The 22,312-nt window shown below is 44.2% G+C and overlaps 1 protein-coding gene across 7 annotated transcripts in view; it reads left to right on the top strand.

Moving 5' to 3' along the window:
- The window catches only part of add1 (adducin 1 (alpha)), a 211,472-nt gene that overhangs the window by 110,027 nt on the left and 79,133 nt on the right, over positions 1–22,312 (top strand). For all 7 annotated transcript variants that reach the window (XM_038805871.1, XM_038805874.1, XM_038805875.1 and 4 more), the window contains exons 5-9: positions 3,355–3,435; positions 5,366–5,515; positions 9,307–9,450; positions 13,284–13,382; positions 14,009–14,185. In XM_038805871.1, the coding sequence (XP_038661799.1) occupies positions 3,355–3,435; positions 5,366–5,515; positions 9,307–9,450; positions 13,284–13,382; positions 14,009–14,185 (651 nt within the window). The remainder of the gene's footprint in view (positions 1–3,354; positions 3,436–5,365; positions 5,516–9,306; positions 9,451–13,283; positions 13,383–14,008; positions 14,186–22,312) is intronic.

The following is a 22,312-nucleotide window of genomic DNA, read 5'->3' as shown; positions in this document are numbered from 1 at the left end:
GCTGGAGAACTTAATAAGTACTTTGCGTCTGTCTTCACAGTGGAAGACATGAGTAATATCCCAAAAATTATAGAGGGTCAGGGGGCTGAGTTGAGTATGGTTGCCATTACAAAAGAGATGGTGCAAAAAAAGCTAAAAGGTCTTAAAATTGACAAATCTCCTGGCCCCGATGGGCTACGAGTTCTGAGGGAGGTGGCTGAAGAAATAGCGGAAGCGTTGGTTGAGATCTTTCAAAAATCACTGGAGTCAGGGAAAGTCCCGAACGATTGGAAGATCGCTGTTGTAACCCCCTTGTTCAAGAAAGGATCAAGACAAAAGATGGAAAATTATAGGCCAATTAGCCTAACCTCAGTTGTTGGTAAAATTCTAGAATCGATCGTTAAGGATGAGATTTCTAAATTCTTGGAAGAGCAGGGTCGGATTAGAACAAGTCAACATGGATTTAGTACGGGGAGGTCGTGCCTGACGAACCTGTTAGAATTCTTTGAGGAGGTGACAAGTAGGTTAGACCAGGGAAACCCAGTGGATGTGGTCTATCTGGATTTCCAAAAGGCCTTTGATAAGGTGCCACACAGGAGGCTGCTGAGTAAGGTGAGGGCCCATGGTGTTCGAGGTGAGCTACTGGCATGGGTTGAGGATTGGCTGTCTGACAGAAGGCAGAGAGTTGGGATAAAAGGCTCTTTTTTGGAATGGCAGCCGGTGACCAGCGGTGTCCCACAGGGTTCAGTGTTGGGGCCGCAGCTGTTCACCATTTATATTAATGATCTGGATGAAGGGACTGGGGGCATTCTAGCGAAGTTTGCCGATGATACAAAGTTAGGTGGTCAGGCAGGTAGTGCTGAGGAAGTGGGGAGGCTGCAGAAGGATCTAGACAGTTTGGGAGAGTGGTGCAGGAAATGGCTGATGCAATTCAACGTGAGAAAATGTGAGGTCTTGCACTTTGGAAAAAAGAATCCAAGCATAGACTACTTTCTAAACGGTGAGAAAATTCATAATGCCAAAGTACAAAGGGATCTGGGAGTGCTAGTCGAGGATTCCCTAAAGGTAAACATGCAGGTTGAATCTGTGATTAAGAAAGCGAATGCAATGTTGTCATTTATCTCAAGAGGGTTGGAATATAAAAGCAGCGATGTGCTACTGAGCCTTTATACGGCTCTGGTTAGGCCCCATTTGGAGTACTGTGTCCAGTTTTGGGGCCCCACATCTCAGGAAGGACATACTGGCACTGGAGCGTGTCCAGCGGAGATTCACACGGATGATCCCTGGAATGGCGGGTCTAACATATGATGAACGGCTGAGGATCCTGGGATTGTATTCATTGGAGTTTAGAAGGTTAAGGGGAGATCTAATAGAAACTTACAAGATAATACATGGCTTAGAAAGGGTGGACGCAAAGAAACTGTTTCCGTTAGGCGAGGAGACGAGGACCCGTGGGCACAGCCTTAGAATTAGAGGGGGTAAATTCAGAACAGAAATGCGGAGACATTTCTTCAGCCAGAGAGTGGTGGGCCTGTGGAATTCATTGCCGCGGAGTGCAGTGGAGGCCGGTTCGCTAAATGGCTTCAAGGCAGAGATAGATAAATTCTTGATGTCGCGAGGAATTAAGGGCTACGGGGAGAATGCTGGTAGGTGGAGTTGAAATGCCTATCAGCCGTGATTGAATGGCGGAGTGGACTCGATGGGCCGAATGGCCTTACTTCCACTCCTATGTCTTATGGTCTTATACAAAATTATGCTGCCTGTCACTAACTAGTCCATTTTCCTCCAAATGTGCAGACATCCTGTCCCTCAGTATCTTTTCCAAAAGCTTTTCTACCACTGATGTCAGGCTCATCGGCCTATAATTTGCTGGATTGGCCCTGCTTCCTTTCTTAAACAAGGGAATAACACTGGCTATTCTCCAGTCTTCTGGAACCTCGCCTATGGTCAAAGAGGATGTGAAGATATCTGTTAATGCCCCAGCTATTTCTCCCCTTGCCTCCTGCAGTAACTTGGGATAGATCCCATATGACCCCGGGGACTTGTCTACCTTAATGCAATTCAGGACAATCAGCACTTCCTCTTTTCATATATTGACGTTCTCAAGAGAGTTCACACACCTATCCCTGACCTCAACATCTGTCATGTCCTCCCTGGTGAAGACCGATACAAAATACTCATTAAAGATTTCACCCACTTTCTGTGGTTCCATGCATAACTTCCCTCCATTGTCCTTAAGTGGGGGTGTTCTTTCTCTTGCTACCCTCTTGCTCCTAATATAGGCATAAAAATTAGTATTAGTAAATAAATGTTTTGGGGGAACTTAATTCGATTGAAGGCAGACCAATCTCCAGGGCCTGATAATCTGCATCCCAGAGTACTTAAGGAAGTGGCCCTGGAAATAGTAGATCCATTGGTCATTTTCCAAAATTCTTTGGACTCTGAAATGGTTCCTACAGATCAGAGGGTAGCGAATGTAACCCCGCTATTCAAAAAGGGAATTGGAGAGAAAACGGGGAACTATAGACCAGTGAGCCTAACATTGGTCGAAGAGAAGTTTCTGGAGTCCATTATCAAGGATTTCATAGCACAGCATTTGGAAAACAGTGGTGTAATCAGACAAAGTCAGTATGGATTTACAAAAGGAAAATCATGCTTGACATGTCTACTAAAATTCTTTGAAGATGTAACTAGTAGAGTTGACCAAGGAGAACTGGTGGCTGGGGTTTATTTAGACTTTCAGAAAGCTTTCAACAACGTCTTCACTGAGAGTGGTGAATCTATGGAATTCACTACCACAGAAAGTAGCAGAGGCTAAAACATTGTGTAATTTCAAAAAGGAATTCGATATAGCTCTTGGGGCTGAAGGGATCAAGGGATATGGGGGGAAAAGGTGGGATCAGGGTATTGAACTTGATGATCAGCCATGATCAGAATGAATTGTGGAGCAGGCTCGAAGGGCAGAATGGCTTTCTCCTGCTTCTAGTTTCTATGTTTAGTAATTTGCTCAAAGCAGAAAAAAATCTGCTATCAGCATTTTGCCTAATGATTCCCAATAAGCAATTACGTTCACCACATATCTCTTAAACGTTATCGCATCTCCAGGTTGTAATTATAAATTGTCTGAATTTGTACAGGCTTGATGTCAATCATTTAATTGGCTTTTAAAACCAAAATCTTATTTTAAGGCAGGAACCCCAGAACTTAACATTTCTGCTTGTTGAGGAAAAATAATTCTTGTAGGTAGTCTTTTAATTTCTGCTTCTATGCAAAGAAGATTTGCAGCTCTAAAAGTATTTTAAAGATTTTACTGATTACATAATGGTCATATAGTTATAAATGAATGCAAGTTATTGATTTTTTTTTTTCCTGTAGGTCAGAGTCAGCTCTGAGCAAGAACATTTCCTCATTGTACCTTTTGGCCTTCTTTACAGTGAGGTCACTGCATCGAGTCTGGTGAGTAAGAAGGAACACATTTAAATTTAAAATGCTATTTACTTGGGGTCCTAGGCCCAACCATCTTCAGCAGATTTCCTTCCCTAAAGTACAATAGTGAACTAGATGGGTTTTTACGATAATCAACAATAGTTTCATGGTCACCATTAGACTTTTTAAATTCCAGATTTTTATTGAATCTGAGTTTCACCATCTGTAGTGGCAGGATATGAACCTGGGTTCCCAGAGCATTACTCTGGGTCACATGTTTACTAGTCCAGTGACAATACCACTATAACATCGCCTCCCCTAATGTTCAGGCTTAGGCTGACAAGTGACAAATAGCATTCACATCACACAAGTGGAAGGCAATAACCATCTCCAATGAGGGAGAATCTAACCATCTCTTCTTAACATTCAATGGCATTACCATTGCTGAACCCCCACTATCAACATCCTGGGGGTCACCATTGACCAGAACTAAACTGGACCAGCCATATAAACACTGGCTACAAGTGCAGTTCAGGGGCTGGGAGTTCTGCGGTGAGTAACTCGCCTCCTTACGTTGCAAAGTCTGTCCACTATCGACAAGGTACAAGTCAGAAGTGTAATGGAACACTCCACTTGCCTGAAGAGTGCAGTTGCAACAGCACTCAAGAAGCTCAACACCATCCAAGACAGAGCAGGCTACTTGATTGACACCCTATTCACCATTGACATACAGTGTATACTATCTACAAGATGCTCTACAGTGACAGCAACCTGTGACTGACGACTGGAAGACTTTAGGAATATTGGATTCTAAGTATTGGACAATGTAAGAGTGTTTGACTGCAGTGGTCATGTTTTTTTAAAGAATTCTGTTTTGCATGGGCAGGGTGCTTTTAGCAGCCAGAAGATGAAATTGACGATCTTTATTAGTGTCACAAGTACACTTACATTAACACTGCAATGAAGTTCTGTGAAAACAAAGGAATGTGTTTTTCAGTCTGGGACTGTGGTTTGACTGGGAAAATTCCTGGAGGGCTAATGTGCTTTGCAGCTTCAGAGATACTTTTTTCAGCTTTGGGAGATGAGATCATTGCTGGATGGAGCCAAGGGATGCAGAGTGACATAAAACCTTTTAGAGAGACATTTTGAAAACTTTTAGAGTGGCAGTTTTTTGGAGAAGCTTTGGTGGGAGAAGTTGAATTCTGATCTGCCTGACTCTGGGTAATATTATAGTCATAATAAAGTTTTTGTTTCGAAAATACCAAAGCCCTATTACTTCTTGCAATCTCTCCTGGGGCGAATCATTCTTTCCGCACAGTCATACAATTAAACAAAAATATTGGGGTTTCGGTCCAGTATCCTAGCTACTGTTGGGCTCTGGTCTGGGGTCATAATATGACCTCTACCACCTACAAGGATGAAGGCAGCAGATACATGAGAACACCACCACCTGCAGGCTCCCCTCCCAAGTCACAAACCATTCAGACTTGGAACTATATCGCCTTTTTCACCAGGTCAAAATCCTGGAACTTCCTTCCTAACGGCACTGTGGGTGTTCCGACAACACGTGGTCTACAGCGGTTCAGGAAGACAGCACAACAACATTGTCTCAGAAGCAATTAGGGATCGGCAATAAATGCTGGCCTAATCAGCAGTGCCCACATTCCATGAATGAATAGTTTTAAAAAATATATTTCTAGTAGCTTTATCTTTCTTTAAAGCTGCCTTTGCAGAATTTGCCCAAGGTGTACAACTGCCACTATCTCTGGAAGTGACAAATCGGAGGGTTTTTTTTTAAACAAATATGACATGATGATTCTAACTTAGTTCTCCACCTTTGATCTGTCTTATATCTCCTCTTGACTTTTTTGTGTCAATGGAAATAGTCCCAGTATCTTGGATTCGATCTTGGAACATAAGGAATAGAAACAAGCGATGCTAATTGTTCTGTGCTTTACAGGTTAAAGTTAATCTTCAAGGTGATATTATTGATCGTGGCTGCACCAACTTGGGAATAAACCAGGCTGGCTTTACCTTGCACTCTGCCATCTATGCAACTCGACCAGACATCCGATGCATCGTACACATTCACACACCAGCTGGAGCTGCAGTAGGTTAATTTTTTCCTACATTTTTCAGACTGTTTGAATTGAGACAGGGTTCTTATTCTCCGAAAAGTAATGTTGCTTCCTAAACGGTTCCATGTAATATTTTCTATCACATGCTACTCTTGGCATCATAGTCCATTACATGACTGAAATCACGTAGGCATCTTGATTTTTGATCTAGATCTGTGCTACTATGCTATGCCACACATGCTAGTTTACAAGTGAGAACGGTGCAGAATGTGCTGACTTATTCTGTTGCAGTCAGAATAAAAATTATGATCTGTCAGAAATGACAACCCTCATTCCCCCAAAATTAAGAGCTACTTGCATTTCAGGTAAGATATTTATACTTGCTTTGCATACATTCTAGCATAAATGCACATATACTTTTCCAGGAAACCATTTGTGTTTGCCATACCTGGCTTATGCAAAATTCCATATGAAAACATATAGCATAGTCCAATATTCCAAGATGATGCCTATTTTTATTTAACAGCAATTATTTGTAATGTTCAGGGTCACTATAATAATAATATAATCATCTTTATTGTAGCAAGTAGGCTTACATTAACACTGCAATGAAGTTACTGGGAAAATCCCCTGGTCGCCACATTCCTGCCCCTGTTTGGGTACACGGTGGGAGAATCAGAAATGTCCACATTACCTCACAGCAGATCTTTCGGGAGCTACTTTGCTTTAGCAGCAGAAAAATTGAACCATAAGAGCTTTTTGCACAGAAGGTAGTCAATTCAGCTCACTCCGTGCAAGCTTTCCCAGAATAATTGAAAACTCATCCCACTGTCTTCTCTCATACTTTTTGTTTTTTCTTCTGCGTGAAATATTTATCCAGTTTTTCATAAACAAGACAATCACCTGTGCATCAATCACTCCGTGTCAATATATTTCACACTTCTATAACTCCATAGTTATTCTGCGATCATTTTAAATTTGAGGTGCCTGCTTTGGACTGGGGTAGGCACAGTAAGAAGTCTTCCAACTCCAGGTCAAAGTCCAACAGGTTTATTTGGAATCACTAGCTTTTGGAGCGTACCTCCTTGCTCTGAAAGCTAGTGATTCCAAATAAACCTGTCGGACTTTAACCTGGTGTTGGAAGACTTCTTACTGTGCCCATTTTAAATTGATGATCCCTTGTCAAAGACATGCTCATTCACATAATCTACTTTTCCTGTACAGGTGCTCTGGAAACCCATCATATGATCTCTCAAATCTCCTTTTTAGCTTTCTTTGTGTCAACAGAAATAGTTGTAGTATCTTGGATGTGATCTTGGAACATAACAAATAAGAGCAAGAGTAGACTAATTGGCTTTTGTGCCTTCAACACCATTTACAAGATCACGGACCACCTGATTGTTGCTTTAACTCCACTTTCCTGCCCGCCCTCCCCAACCCAACAATATCCCTCGAGTCCCTTGTAGAACAAAAGAGCCTTGAATATGAACCAAGAGTTCATATTCAAGGCCTCTCGAGCCTGTTCCGCCATTTGATAAGATAATGGCTGACCAGATAGTAACCTCAAATCTTCATCCTGCCTACCCCCAATAACCAATCACACCCTTGTTTACTATGAATCTATCCATCTTTGCCTTAAAAATAATCAAAGACTCTGCTTCCACCATCTTTTCAGGAAGAGAGTTCCAAAGACACTCAACCCTTTGAGTGATAATATTTTGCCTTATCTCTGTATTAAATGGGTGACCCCTGATTTTTAAACAGGGACCCCTTGTTCTAAATTCTCCCACAAGAGGAAACATCCTCTCCATATCGATCCTGTCAAGAGCCTTAGGATCTTCTATGTTTCAATCAAGTCACCTCTTTCTTTTCTGAACGCCAGCAGGTACAAGTCTAGCCTGCCCTACTTTTCTTCATAAGACAACCCATCCATTCCAGCTAACAATCTGATAAACCCGCTCTGAACTGCTTCCAACACATTTACATCCTTCCTTAAATAAGGTGACTAATACTGTACACAGTACTCCAAATGTGGTTTCAGCAATGCCTTGTACAACTGTAAGTATAACTTACTTCATTTTGATTTAAATTCCCCTCACAATAAATGATGACATATTTGCCAATTACTTGCTGTACCTGCATACTAGCCTTTTGTATTTCATGCACCCAGTGCTCTGTGATTATCACCATATAGCTAATATGCTTCCTTTATATTTTTCCTGCCAAAATGGACAATTTCACGTTTTCCCACATTGGCATATCTTTGCCCACTCATTTAACCTATCTATATATTTTTGTAGCCTCCTTCTGTTCTCTTCACAGCTTACTTTCCTATCTATCTGTCAGCAAATTTGGCAACCATCCTTTCAATCCTTTCATTCAAGTCATTTATAAATTGTAAACTGTTCTTTATATCTTGCCAAGCCAGAAAAGACCCATTTATGCGTACTCTCTGCTTCCAGTTAGCCAGCCAATCTTCCATCTGTGCCAATATATTACCTCCTGTATAAATTGAACTTTTATTTTCTGCAATAACCTTTGATGTGACAATTTAACCTGGGCCTTCAAGAAATTTAATTACAGTACATCCACTGATTCCCCTTTATCTACAGTACATGTACTTCCTCAAAGAACTCCAAGGGTTGAACATGATTTCCCTTTGACAAATTCATGAATGTTTTCAATGACAAAATCTCCACTGCTCTTTGGGCCTGAGAATTCCGACGATTAATGACCTACTGAGAGAATAACTTCCTTCTCATTTCAGTCTTAACTGGGATTCCTCTTGTTCTGAAACTGTCCTAGTCCTAAAATCTCCCAGTAGGGGAAACATCCTTTCTGCATCAAGCCCCCCTAGAATCTTACATGTTTCAATAAAATCACTGCACATTCTTCGAAATTCCAATGAGTACAGGCACAACCTGCTCACATAAGTCAACCCCTTCATCCCAGGAATCAACCTAGTGAACCTTCTCCAATGGAAGTATATCACTCCTTTAATTAAATAAAGACCAAAACTGTGCACAGTGCTCCATATGTAGTCTCACCGATGCCTTTACAGTTGTGACAAGACTTCCCTATATTTATTCTCCATGCCCCTTTCATTAAAGGCCAATATTCCATTTGCGTTCTTAGTTATCTGCTGCACATGCATGCTAATCTATGTATGAGTACCCTTTTTTCCCTGTACATGTGTGCTCAAATCTATCAATTTAAAACCTGTATGGAACACTGCAGCCCAAAAAATGTCAATCAGGGGGTGTCATGACCTGAAACTCTACCCTTTGAATGGAGATGGATGGAATTTATCTTCACTGCTGAAACAGGGTTTTTGGCGCATTTGGTAGTCTATGGAAAATTCTGTGATAGCTTATTGGCACTGCAGTATGATTATTTATCTGCTGCCAGTGTCGTTTGTTTTGTAAAGCAATTATTGGGTAATATCCTGTAATGTTGGCAAATATCTCATTTTTTAGTATGTTTCAAGTCTGTGATTTAAAAAAATTATTATTAGCTAAATTCTATTTCCAAAAATGGTTTCATTGGACTAAATGGCATAAAGGATAAAAATATATTCTTTATGGAGACAAATAGATTTTGATTTTATATGTTAAAATATATTCTACGCTTTACTGACTGATTCTGTTAACTTTAATAGGCAGATAGATAATGGTGAGGCTTGGATTTTATGCAAGATTGTGTTCTAAAAGTCTGGAACCATGATGTGCACAATGATGGTTTTAAAGACTTAAATCAATTTGGATTTGCTCAAATATTGATCTGATGGGTAAGCAATATTTTCAACTATCTTCTGTTGTACCAGGTGTCTGCAATGAAGTGTGGCCTTCTGCCAATCTCCCCTGAAGCACTAACACTTGGAGAGATAGCTTACCATGACTACCATGGAATCATTGTGGATGAAGGGGAAAAGATTCTAATTCAAAAAAACCTGGGTCCCAAGAACAAGGTCAGCTCAATTTCAATTGAAGTAACAGTTTAATTCTCTTTGTTTCTTGTGGAAAATGTATTTGGCGGGTTTTTGAAACCATCCAATTGTATTTTAAAACAGTTTTTCTAAAGGTGGTCTTGATAAAGTGTCCCAAGATAATGTAAAATTTCAAGAAAAAATTGTAATCCAAATACAGAGTCATAAAATGCAGTCCTATCTGGCTTTTCTTACAGGAGCATCTGGATTTATACACTCCAGATCAGGGATTGGCAACCCACTGTTCCAGAGCCTCATGTGGTATTTAAATGAGAGCTGGACATGAAATGTTAACGGTGTTTATATTATCAATTTGGAACAGTGTAATAACATTTAGTATTTGATATTTCTGCTCCATCAGGATATCTTACGAATGCATTTGATACAGAAAATTGAGCAGCATTTTAGAGGATTTATTCTCTCTCACTCACATGGACAGTGGAATTCACCCAGCAGCTAAAGAAAGTCTCTACTGGTTCATGTCAGTGCCAAATGGATCAGGGCAGCTAGGGATTGCCAATGAATATTGCCTTGTTACTGACTTCCCAAAAAGTGAGAGGTGATGGGGATAGAAAGGTGTTTATCTCTATATGGACTTTCCCCTTAATAGTCGATGTGCATTTTAAATAAAAGTAGTTTGTAATAGGGCACAATTCTCTATTGGCTAGACATATCTAACACAAAGGAAAATAGCTACTGTTTGTTGGAGGCAGTGCTCCTCAGAACGTTGCTGCAGGGGTTCTTAGGGCAGAGTTGGAGGCCCAACCACCTTCAGCTGCTTCATCAATGGCTCCCTCCATCATAATGTCAGAAATGATGATGCACAGTTACAGTGTTCAAATCCATTCTCAACTCCCATAATAAAGCAGTTGCTGCCTGCATGCAGCCAGACCTGGGAAACATCTCTGGTTTTTACAGCCAAGAAGCAAATAACACATTACCAGACAAGACCTTGACAATGACCAACAAGTGCGTCTAACCACCTCCCTTTAACAGCTGTGTATTTATACTTCAACGTTTGTGGGTCTCTATTGATCAGAAACTTAACTGGACCAGCCAAATAAATGCTATGGCTGCAAGATCACTTCAGTGGATGGGTATTCTGCTCTCCACTATCCTGTACGAGTGCAACAACACTCCAGAAGCACAACATCATCCAGGTCAAAGCAGAAACTTGATTGACGCCACGTCCAGCTTCATAAGCTTTCACTCCCCCCTCCCACCAACTCTCAGTGGCAGCAGTGTGCATCATCTGCAATATTCACTGCAGCAACACGTCAAAGCTTCTTCAACAGCATTTTCCAAACCTGCAGCTTCTACAGCCTAAGAGACGGGCGGCAAGAATATGGCAACACCAGCAACTGCAATTTTCCTCGCCCTCCAAATCGCACAACATCCTAACTTGGAAATGTATCACCATTCCATCATTGTTCCTGGATCAAATTCTGAACTTTCCATCTTAACAGCAGTGTGTGTGTGTACCTTCACCCCATGGGTAGCAGGTGTTCACTAAGGTGTATCACTACCACCTTTTCTGAACAGGAATAATTTCAACTGAATCATTTTAGTGCAAATATCCCTGCGTTCAAGGTTTGTAGATTGGAGAAAAAATGGATTTCTAGCATTGAACCCACTTGTTTCAGTTCCTGATTTTAGAACACAATGCATGCTCTTTTGTGCACTTGTTATAGCACTTGTTTGAAGAATGATCTTTAATATCACACATGCGTTGCAAATGGTTTTGGTTTCAGAACTAAAGGAAACCATTCAGCCCATGCAGTGTGACCCACAGCTGAATGATATAATCTAAGGCCATTTCTGGCCTATAACCTATACAATTCATACCTGCATTATTCTAATTCTGTTACATATATTATCAATTAAATTATATTTGCTTTTCTTAGGGAGCCGGTTAGCTCAGTTGACTTGTCAGCTGGTTCATGATGCAGAACGATGGCAACAGTGCGGGTTCAATTTCCATACCAGCTGAAGTTATTAATAAACATGGAAAATAGGAGCAGGAGGAGGCCCTTCAGCCCTTTGAGCCTGCTCTCCCACTCATTATGATCATAGCTGGTCATCAACTGAATAGCCTAATCCTGCCCTGCCCCCCCCCCTCCCCCAAAACCATATCCTTTGATCCCCTTCACCCCATGTGCGAGAATCTAACTTGCCTTCTCAGCCTCGTCTCTCGCCTGAGGTGTGGTGATCCTCGGGTTAAATCACCACTCAAAGGAGAAAGCAGCCTATGGTCCACTGGAACTCGGGCGCCATTTGGATTTCCATATTTGGATTTCATCATAGAATCCCTGCAGTGCAGAAGGAGGCCTTTCGACACACTGAGCCTCCATGGACCTTCCGAAAGGCCAGTCTACCTAGGCCCAATCCTCATCTCCATAACTAGCTGCAGATCATTGGACTGTGGGAGGAAATGAGAGTACCCGGAGGAAACCCACGCATACACAGGGAGAATGAGCAAACTCTACACAGGCAGTCACCCAAGGCCGGAAACCGAGATCCCTGGCACTGGTTTTATATTTTTGGGAAAATATTGAGGCATTTGTAATTTTAACCATCAGGTATCATCAAGAACAAAACAATATAACCAATATGCCCCCCCCCCAGCCAACATGGCTTACACAAACATGACCTTCCCCAACTCCGGCGAACAGCTGCCACCTCCGGGCAAACCCCTGCAGCAATCCCCTCAATGTGAATTTGATTTTCTAATCCCCGGGCTTCAGGGTTCTGAGTCCCTCCATCCTAGTAGATTCCGCCTCCAGGCCACCAGGGAGGCAAAGGCCAGGACATCGGCCTCTTGTCACCCCCTGGACTCCTGGGTCTTCCGACGCACCAAAGGTGGACACCTCTGGACTCGGTACCACCCTCACTTTTAATACCTCTGACATGATGTCAGAAAACCCCTGCCAGAAATCCCTCAGCCTCAGACATGCTCAAAATGTATGGGCATGGTTCGCAGGACCCCCCGCACAGTGCCCACACCTATCCTCCATCCCCTCAAAGAACCTGCTCATCTGGGCCACGACCACCTTGAATGTATCAGGCTGAGCCTGGCACATGACGAGGATGCATTGACTCGCCCCAGGGCATCCTCCCATAATCCAGCCTCCAACTCCCTACCCAACTCTTCTTCCCACTTCTCTTCACTTCCCCTAACAGGGCTCCCTCCCACTCCATTAGTTCCTTGTAGATCTCTGAAACCTTCCTCTCCCCTAATCCTATTCTCGACACCACCTTATCCTATAGCCCCTGGGGAGGCAGACGCTGGAAGGTCAAAACCTGCCTCCACACAAAGTAACTCACTTGCAGATACCGGAACCCATTCCCACCTGGCAATTCATTCCCTGGTACTGTTAAGGCAGCAGTGCCAGCAACTGTGCCACCATGCTGCCCACTTCTATTATGACTTTCACCCTTTTAATAAACAGTGATCCCAAAGGGATCGTCATTCAAGAAATTGTGTGCATGTAAGATTTTGTTTTTCTAAGTATGAACGATATGCTCTCCTAAAGATTTTTCATGGACCATCAACTGCAACTTAACCTTGAAAATCATTATGCTGTTAGTAGGGGTATAGAATATTGCCATTTATTTTTAGTAGTCACGGTAGTCAGATGACAGGTGAAGCGTAAATTATCAGCTTCTTAAGTACTGCTCGATTTATATCAAAGCCATGAGATCCATTAAGTTGGCAAAAAGCCCTGCCATTTCAAATTGTCTTTATTTACTACCCGATGAGATCATGTTAATGATTAATGTTATTTTGTTTAAATTGCTCTTTCATTCTACTGCAGGTGCTCATTCTAAGGAACCATGGTCTAGTTGCTGTTGGCGAAACGATTGAGGAAGCTTTCTATTATATTCACAACCTGGTTGTAGCCTGTGAAATTCAGGTAGGAAATAAATTGATACCTAACAGTCAAGTAATGAATTTTTTGTATTAATTAGACACTATGGGCTCGATTTAGCATCGTTGCCGAGCCGATCTGCTGGCGCGACGAGGCTGATGAATCTCGCGAGTGACCTCTCACAAGATTCTCAATGCTTGAGATGTCTCGCGGGATTCATTCAGATCTCACGGGACGTTGCGATCTGGATCTCTTCCTTGCTGGGTGAGATCCAGATTAACCTATTTAAATGAGCCATACAGCTCATTTCAATATGCTTGTGCCCCATCTCGAGGCCCGGGAATAAACAGCCTCGCCAGCGTGGACAAACGTGGACCAGGCCTAATAGCACCTGGGGGTCTACCAGTCCTTTGGGATCCCTGGGTGGTCGGGAACAGGGCAGGGTGGGCCCCCTAGCTCACCCCTGGCACCTTGGCAAGGCACTGCCAGAGTTCTCGGGCAGCAGTGCCAGCATTCCTAGGTGGCAATGCCAGCACTTTTAGATGGTGGGAATGTCTCTTACCAGTGCAGTGCGACAGTATGACATTTAACCAGAGGAGATGGCATAGGTCAGAATAAAGGAACAGTTTCAGAAGTTCTATTATTAAAATCTAAAAATGTCATGTTTCCAGGTTCGTACAATGGCCAGTGCTGGAGGGCCTGACAACTTGGTTCTGTTGGATCCTGTGAAGTACAAAGCCAGATCTCGCTGTCCTGAATCTTCAGGAGGTGATGAAAATAGTTTACATCCAAAATGGCTGATTGGGGAGCAAGAATTTGAAGCCCTAATGAGAATGTTGGATAATCTGGTAAGTGCAGCAAGGAAAAACTTGATTTAAACGAAAAATAGAATGACAGGTGATGGTTCAGTGACTTGCTTAAACTAACTGAGACAGTTTTAAATAAAGATGCATTTCTGGTGCTATTGTGGTGTAACTTTTCTACAATTAGACACTCTAATGCAATTGTTGCACTTGTAGTACTGATCGGTAGCCCACAATTTCAGAAAATTCAAGGTATTCAAGTAGTTTGTCTGTCACTTGACTATGTTGGTTAAATGAATTTTAGTTCTTGAAAGCATTCACTGCAGCTTGTTTTCTTGTTTGTGGCTGTCAATTGCAAAGTTCTTCTTTCTTAGAGAGGAGAGTATAATAGTAAATAGTGAGTGGTTATGTTACTGGATTTATAATCCAGAGGGCTAAACTAATAATTCAGAAAATAAGTATTCAAATCCAGCCATAATAGCTCAAAAATTTGAATTGTGTTTAAAACGTCGAGAGATTAAAAAGCGAGCATCAATAAAAAGTGACCATCAAAGTGTGATGAAAATCCAACTGGTGCACTGCCCTTTGGGGAAAGAAACTTGCCATTCTTACCCACTCTGGTCTATATATGACTCCAGTCCCGCACCAACATTGTTGACTCTTAATTGTCATCCAGCGTGTTGGCAAACCATTTGGTTACCAAAATTGCTAAGTATGGACAAGAAATTCCAGCCTTGCCAGGAGCATCTGCAACATGAGAATCAATTGCGTTATAAGTTTACGAAGTACCCTGACTAAAAAATCAAATTAAAATCTTAATCGAGGCTCTGAGGAAAAGGCAGGGGAATGGCACTAAATGAATTGCTCTTCAGAGAGCCAGCCTGACACAACAGACTGAGTGGTCTCCCTTTATGCTGTAACCATTCCGATTATAATCCCAAGAGTTCCTCCCTTAGCCCTTCTACCTCTCTACCTCTGCTCCTTTAAACTTTACCCCTTGGCCAAGCTTTTGGTTATCTGCCCTAACATCACCTGCCCTCATTTGGCTCAGTGTCAAATTTTGTTCAATTGTTTTTAAAACTTTTTAAAGTGCTAGGTAAGTGCTCACATGGTTTCAAGCCTAATTTAATGATCATGGCTCTCAAATGGTTTCCATCCAATACTTTAGTGTGAAGGTCAAATAAACAAATGGTAGAATGTTAAATTATATATATTTGGATGTGCATTCATATTTTAAATACAATGAAATTGAAAATTTGTTCTTTCAAATAGAGTTGGGGTTTGTTGCACATAAGTAGCAGAGAATTTTACACCAGCTTTTCTCCACGAGTTGAAACATTTGGAAAAACATACAAAGATTTGCATTATGTAGCACTTTTCATGACCACAAACATCTCCGAACACTTTACAACCAATGAAATGCTTTAAAGTGTAATGCATGCAAACTCCTGCAAAAGTGTACTAATGACCAGATAATCGTTTCATGATGTCAATTCAGGGATAAATATTGGCCAGGACACTAGGTATAACTCCCCTACTTCGAAGTAGCACCATGGGGATTGGGTTTATGTTCTTTCATGAGATGTTGCCTATCCCTAACTGCCCTTGAACTGATGCTTTGCTGGGCCATTTCGGTGGGAATTTAAAGTCAGCCACATTACTGTGCATCTGGAGTTGCAGGTAGGTCAGATCGGGTAAGCAGACTTCTTTCCCTAGGAACATTAATGAATCAAATAGATTTTTCCGACAACTGATAGTTTCATAGTCACTATTACTGAGGTTAGCTTTAGCTTTCAATTCCAGATTTATTAGTTGAATTTAGATTCCACCATCAGTGGTGGTGGAATTTGAACTCTGGTCCCCAGGTTATTAGCCTGGGCCTCTGGATAATAGGCCAAAGACATATTACCACTGCACCACCATCTCCTCATTACTTTCAATCAGGAGGCAGATAGGGCCTAATTTGAACATCTCATCCAAAAGACATCACCTAAAGCAGTTCAACAATCCCTTGGTTCTGTACCGGAACATCAGCCTTGATTATTTTTCTTTATAAATTTAGAATACCCAATTCATTTTTTTCCAATTAAAGGGCAATTTTAGCATGGCCAATCCATCTACCCTGCACATCTTTTTGCATTTTGGGGACGAAACCCACACAGACAAGGGGAGAATGTGCAAACTGCACACGGACAGTGACCCAGAGCCGGGATCGAACCTGGGACCTCGGCACCGTGAGACCGCAGTGCTAACCACTGGGCCACCGTGCTGCCCCATTATTTTTTTATTCAAGACCCGGAATGGGACTTTAACCTCGAACCATGTGACTGGCCAAAGGCTACCATTTTAAATTTGTTTTATTTCTGTTTCCAAGAATTTACAATACCAACTCTTCCAATGCTACCTTATTTTAGAACATAGAACAGTACAGCACAGAACAGGCCCTTCGGCCCTCGATGTTGTGCCTAGCAATGATCACCCTACTCAAACCCACGTATCCACCCTATACCCGTAACCCAACAAACCCCCCCCCTTAACCTTACTTTTTAGGACACTACGGGCAATTTAGCATGGCCAATCCACCTAACCCGCACATCTTTGGACTGTGGGAGGAAACCGGAGCACCCGGAGGAAACCCACGCACACACGGGGAGGATGTGCAGACTCCGCACAGACAGTGACCCAGCCGGGAATCGAACCTGGGACCCTGGAGCTGTGAAGCATTTATGCTAACCACCATGCTACCGTGCTGCCCACTAAGCAGATTACCCTTCAATGTTTGGGAGTTAAGCATTAGAGAGGGAAAAGACATATATTTCTATGATTTTGAGGTATGAAACTCCTATGTCTAGCTTGTTTTCTGCTAAAGCTGGAATGTTTGTGTATTCACCTGTGGAGGTAAATTTACTTTCAAAGAGTGAAGATTACTCTGGGGTGCTGGTTTTTCATCTGAGGCGGGAGTTGGGAGAATTCCTTTATGTTGCACTGATCCCCATGGAACACCATTAGTTACAGATCTCCATTCTGAAAAACTCCCTTCCACTGTTACTCTCTGTCTCCTGTTGCCAAGCCAGTTCGTTATCTAGCTAGCTAGCACACCCAAAATCCCACATGCATTTACCTTTTGTACCAGACCTTGTCAAACGCCTTACTAAAGTAGTGTAGCTCTTACAAGTAATCATATTAAGATTCCATTAAATCGCTGTATAAACAAATCCACCTGAAGTGAATAAATTAAAGCCTTTTGAAGATAGCTACAAGCATCACTCACTTTAAAACTTTGAAACAGCCAAACAGAAGGCTGAACTGAACTTCAAGAAAAACTTTTTTAAAAATCTCTTGATTGGCATTTTCAAAATTTATAAACAGTTATGTACATTGATGCCCGTGTTTATTCATTACACAACACAGAAAGGTTTGTCTTTTGTCTTTTCCTTCCCTTAAGTTCCCCCATTTACATTCTGTTGCCATCTGGCTCAGCGTGTGGTCCCTCCGCCCACCCCCCCACCCCTTGTGTCCCCCTGGTGGGTTTCCCCCCTGTGACGGGTCTCTTTTGTGTGGCTCCAGCCTTTTCTCTGCCGCCCCCTTCCCTGGGTTGCGCGTTCCCCCCTTTTCTTTATTTTCCTCTCCCTTTTCTTTCTAACTTTCCCGTTTCCCAATCTATTTGTTGTTGCTGGCCTCGAACAGATTCTGGAGCAGGTCGACAAACTGCCCCCATGCGTTTAGGAAGCCTTCTCCGACCCTCGGATGGCATACTTAACCTTGTCCACGTGGAGAAATTCCGAAAGGTCAGCAAGTCAGTCTGGAGCAGCGGGTGGTGCTACTGTCACCAGCCAAGCAGGATTCTCCGGTGTGCGATTAGGGAAGCGAAAGCTAGGGCTTCGGCCCTCTTTCCCATGTGTAGCTTTGGTTGCTCTGATGCCCAGAAGATTGCCACTATCTGGCATGGCTTCACCCTCATCCCCACAACCTTGGATATTGCTGTCCATTGGAAAAGGCTGTCCGGAACCCAGCATGTTCTGCGTTTGTCCCAAACATGTGGTTGTGGTTGGCTGCCATCTCTGGCACCGTTCACATTTATCCTCCACTTCCGGGAAGAACCTGCTCATTCGGGTTCTGGTCAGGTGTGCTCTGTGTATCACTTTGAACTGCATGAGGCTGAGCCTTGCGCAGGAGGAGGTGGAGTTGACCCTGCTCAGTGCTTCGCTCCAGAGTCCCCACCCCACTTTGGTCCCTAGTTTGTCCTCCCATTTTCGTCTGGTCTCGTCCAGTGGTGTTCGGGCTCTGTCAAGAAGCTGTCCATACATTTTCCCACAGAGTCCCCCTTCTTGCTGTGTACATCAGATCCTCTAATAGTGTAGTCTCCGGCACCCCAGGGTACCCTACTGTCTCTTGTGGAGGAAGTGCTTTATTTGCAGGTGTCTCATTTCCTGTCCTGTCGGCAGTTACCACTCCTCTGTCAGTTTGTGCCATGTTGGCAGTCTGTGCACTACATAAAAGTCCGTAATTGTCAGTGTGCCTCCGTCCCATCTCCATTTCCTGAAGGTGGTGTCTAGCATGGCTGGGGGAACCCGTTAGGTCATTTCCTACAACTGATTGTTCCAGTCTGTTGGGGGACTGTTCCATCCCCATCGGGGAGCTGAGTTGTAGAGCCCTCGGTACAAGGTCTCGAATGCTTGATTGACATCTTTTGGTTTTGCTACCAGTCTGCCTCTATTATTCTTTGCCTGCGCTATTTTTCTCATGGCTGCCTTCTTTCTTAGCTGGGGAGTCAGTAGGCAACCAGCCTTGTCCCCATGTTCATAGAAAGTCCCCCATGTATGGCGGAGTTGGTGCACTGCTTTCCTGGTGAATAGCAGGTTAAAGTCCATTTGCAACTTTTTCCTCTCCACCAGCAGCTCTACGGTCAGGGCCTCGGAGTATTTTCTGTTGACTTCCAAAATGGAGTTGACCAGCTGCTGCCTGACCCCGCTCTCTTCCCTATCCCTGCACGCCTTGTAGGCTATGATCTCTCCTCTAATCACGGCCTTCAGTCCCTCCCAAAATGTGGAGGGTGAGACTTCCCCGTTCTGGTTATTACTAACGTAATCGCCTATGGCCCGTGATGTTTTCTGGCAGAAGGTCTTGTCAGCCAGGAGGTTCATGTCCAGCCTCCATGTGGGGTGTTGGGCACGGCCCGTCGCCAACCTCGCATCCATGTAATGTAGTGAATGGTCAGAGATGTCGATCGCGGAATACTCCACTCCTATGATTCCTGGAAACACCAATTTCCCCACTGCAAAGAAGTTGATGCAGGTGTACACCCTGTGAACCTGTGAAAAGAATGAGAACTTTTTTTTTTTTTCCTGGGTGTAGGAACCTCCACGGGTCCCATCTGCTCCATGAATATTCCCAACTCCCTAGCCACCCTGTTCTGGGGTTTGATTGATCGGTCAGTGAGTCCTGTACGCAGTTAAAGTCGCCCCCCCAGAATCAGTCGGAGTGTGTCGATGTTGGGGATTTCCACCGTGGTCTTTCTCAATTGGGAGAGTACACATTCACTGGCACCACCGATGCTCCTTCCAGTACACAAGTGACCATGACATACCGTCCCCTGGGTCCGTAACTCAGCCTCTTGCTGATCAGTATGACTATTCCCCTCGACCTCGTCCCGTAGCATGAATGGTACGTCTGTCCCTCCCAGCCCTTCCTTACCAGCAGTCGGTCCTTCTCCCTCTAGTGTGTCTCCTGTAGGTAAACTATGTCCACCTTCAGACTTCATAGGTGGGCGAAGACTCTGGATCTTTTCACCGGGCCGTTAAGTCCCCTTACGTTCCATGTAACAGTCCTGGTGGGGGTTTTCTGAACCCCCGGTCATGCAGGATCACCCATACTTACCTGGTGGGCGCTCCACTGCACTCCGGGGTTTCCCTTTGTTAGGGAGCTGTCCAAATTGGCCGCAATCGCTGCTCTCATCATGAGGTCGGGCCCCTGCGTTCCGAGGTTTCCCTTTGCCCAGGGGGCACCCAACATAGCTGCCAGCTATGTGTACGCCATGTGGGTGCGCCCCTGCACTCCCGGGTCTCCTTTTGCCCAGGGGCCCTCCCAAGTGGCTGCTTGCTGTGCCATCTTGGTCCCTCATCCTGCTCCATCCCTGCCGAGGCCTTTGTCTGTCTCGCTGCCTAGCCTTATCTGTCTTTTTGTTCCCTTTCTGTTCTGCGCGATCCCCCACCGCCCCCCTCGTCTCCGTTCCACCTCCCCATATCCCCTCTGTCTCTCTTCCCCCCCCCCTTTTGGCTAGAGGCGACCTCTCCCCTGAGAGATGCGGCACGGCCTCCCTTACTGCCTGTCTTCCCGTGTTAGCCCTCCTCGCTAGTACGGTGGCTCCCCTCCCAGTGCTGGTCTAGCCCTGGCCCTGTTTTACCTACCCGTCTCCATCCTCTATCTCACCGCCTTGCCTGCTTCCCCTATTCTCACCCCCCTTTCCCTGTTTCTATCTTCAAACTGAGAAAAGAGATGGAACACGAAAACCAGGCAGCACAGTCCCGCACAAAAACATAGTCCATGTTACAGTCCGTCCTCCACTCTCATTCCTTTCTTCCTCTGTCCCTGCCGCTTTCACTGCTGCCACGTATGTTCTCCCTCCAGGTTGTTCATTTTTACGAATTCGTCGACCTCTGCCAGGGTGCCAAAGTAATGTTCCTTCCCTTGGTATGTCAGCCAGAGTCTGGCCAGGAATAGCATGCCTAATCGCACCTTTTTTTGTTGAACGCCGATTTCGCTCTGTTGAATTCGGTCATCTTTTTGCCAGGTCTGCCCCAATGTCCTGGTAGACTCTGATTCTGTGCCCTTCCCACGAGCATGACTTGGTCTGTCAGGCCCACCTCAGAATTTTTTCCCAGTCCTGGAATCGGTATAGTTTTGCAATTATTACTCTCTGCTGCTCCCCAGTTTTTGGCTTAGGCCCGAGTGACCTGTGTGCCCTGTCCTTCTCTGGGGGATTTGGAAAGCCTTCCCTCCCACTAGATTGCCCAGCATTTGGGCAATGTAGCCCGTTGGGTCCCTTCCCTCAATCTCCTCTGGCAGGCCCACATTGCGGACGTTTTGCGCCTGGACCTATTCTCCTGGTCCTCAACCTTCCCTTTCAGGGTTCCCTGCGCCGCCACCAACCTCTCACCTTGGCCTCCAGAGCCACGATCCTGTTGCTCTGGTCCGTTGATGCCTTCTCCAGGTCTAGGATTGTCTTCTCCTAGGCCTCCACCTCCATCACCAGCTGGAATTCTGTCAGGATCGCTTCCTTCATAGCGGCCAGTTACTTTTTCAAAACGTTCCTCCATCTGTCTCCCTGTGTGCTCCTGCTCCGCCGTTCAAGTCGCTGATCTTTCACCCTCCTGGTTCGCTTGGGCCTCCGCCTCGCCTCGTGGGGCCGCCGGTCTGTCCGTCTGTTGCTCCTGCCCCTTTCCTCCGCTTCTGCTTCTGACTTCTCATCGTCCCCTCGATCTGCAGTTTGCGGGCATCCTCTTTCCTTCTCGCGTTGTTGATGCCGTTTGTATTTTTAGGGCTAGAAACTCAAATCATTTTACTGTGTTGGGTCCAACTGGGAGGAGAGCCACCTGATGTGCATCCGCTCAGCACATCGCCGCCATCGTAAGTCCCTCGGGGATAGTGTTGGGCCCACAATTGTTCACAATTTATATAGATGATTTGGAGTTGGGGACCAAGGGCAATGTGTCCAAGTTTGCAGATGACACTAAGATGAGTGGTAAAGCGAAAAGTGCAGAGGATACTGGAAGTCTGCAGAGGGATTTGGATAGGTTAAGTGAATGGGCTAGGGTCTGGCAGATGTATTCAATGTTGACAAATGTGAGGTTATCCATTTTGGTAGGAATAACAGCAAAAGGGATTATTATATTAAAATATTAAAACATGCTGCTGTGCAGAAGTACCTGGTTGTCCTAGTGCATGAATCGCAAAACGTTGGTTTATAGGTACAACAGGTGATTAAGAAGATGAATGGAGTTTTGCCCTTCATTGCTAGAGGGATGGAGTTTAAGATTAGGGAGGTTATACTGCAACTGTATAAGATGTTAGTGAGGCCACACCTGGAGTATTGTGTTCAGTTTTGGTCTCCTTACCTGAGAAAGGACATACTGGCGCTGGAGGGTGTGCAGAGGCGATTTCCAGAGTTGACGG

Source organism: Scyliorhinus canicula, chromosome 8 (genome assembly GCF_902713615.1).
Source record: "Scyliorhinus canicula chromosome 8, sScyCan1.1, whole genome shotgun sequence".
NCBI classification, from domain to species: Eukaryota; Metazoa; Chordata; class Chondrichthyes; order Carcharhiniformes; family Scyliorhinidae; genus Scyliorhinus; species Scyliorhinus canicula.
Note: the sequence above shows the minus strand (reverse complement) of the source record. Positions and strands in the feature narration are given on the sequence as shown.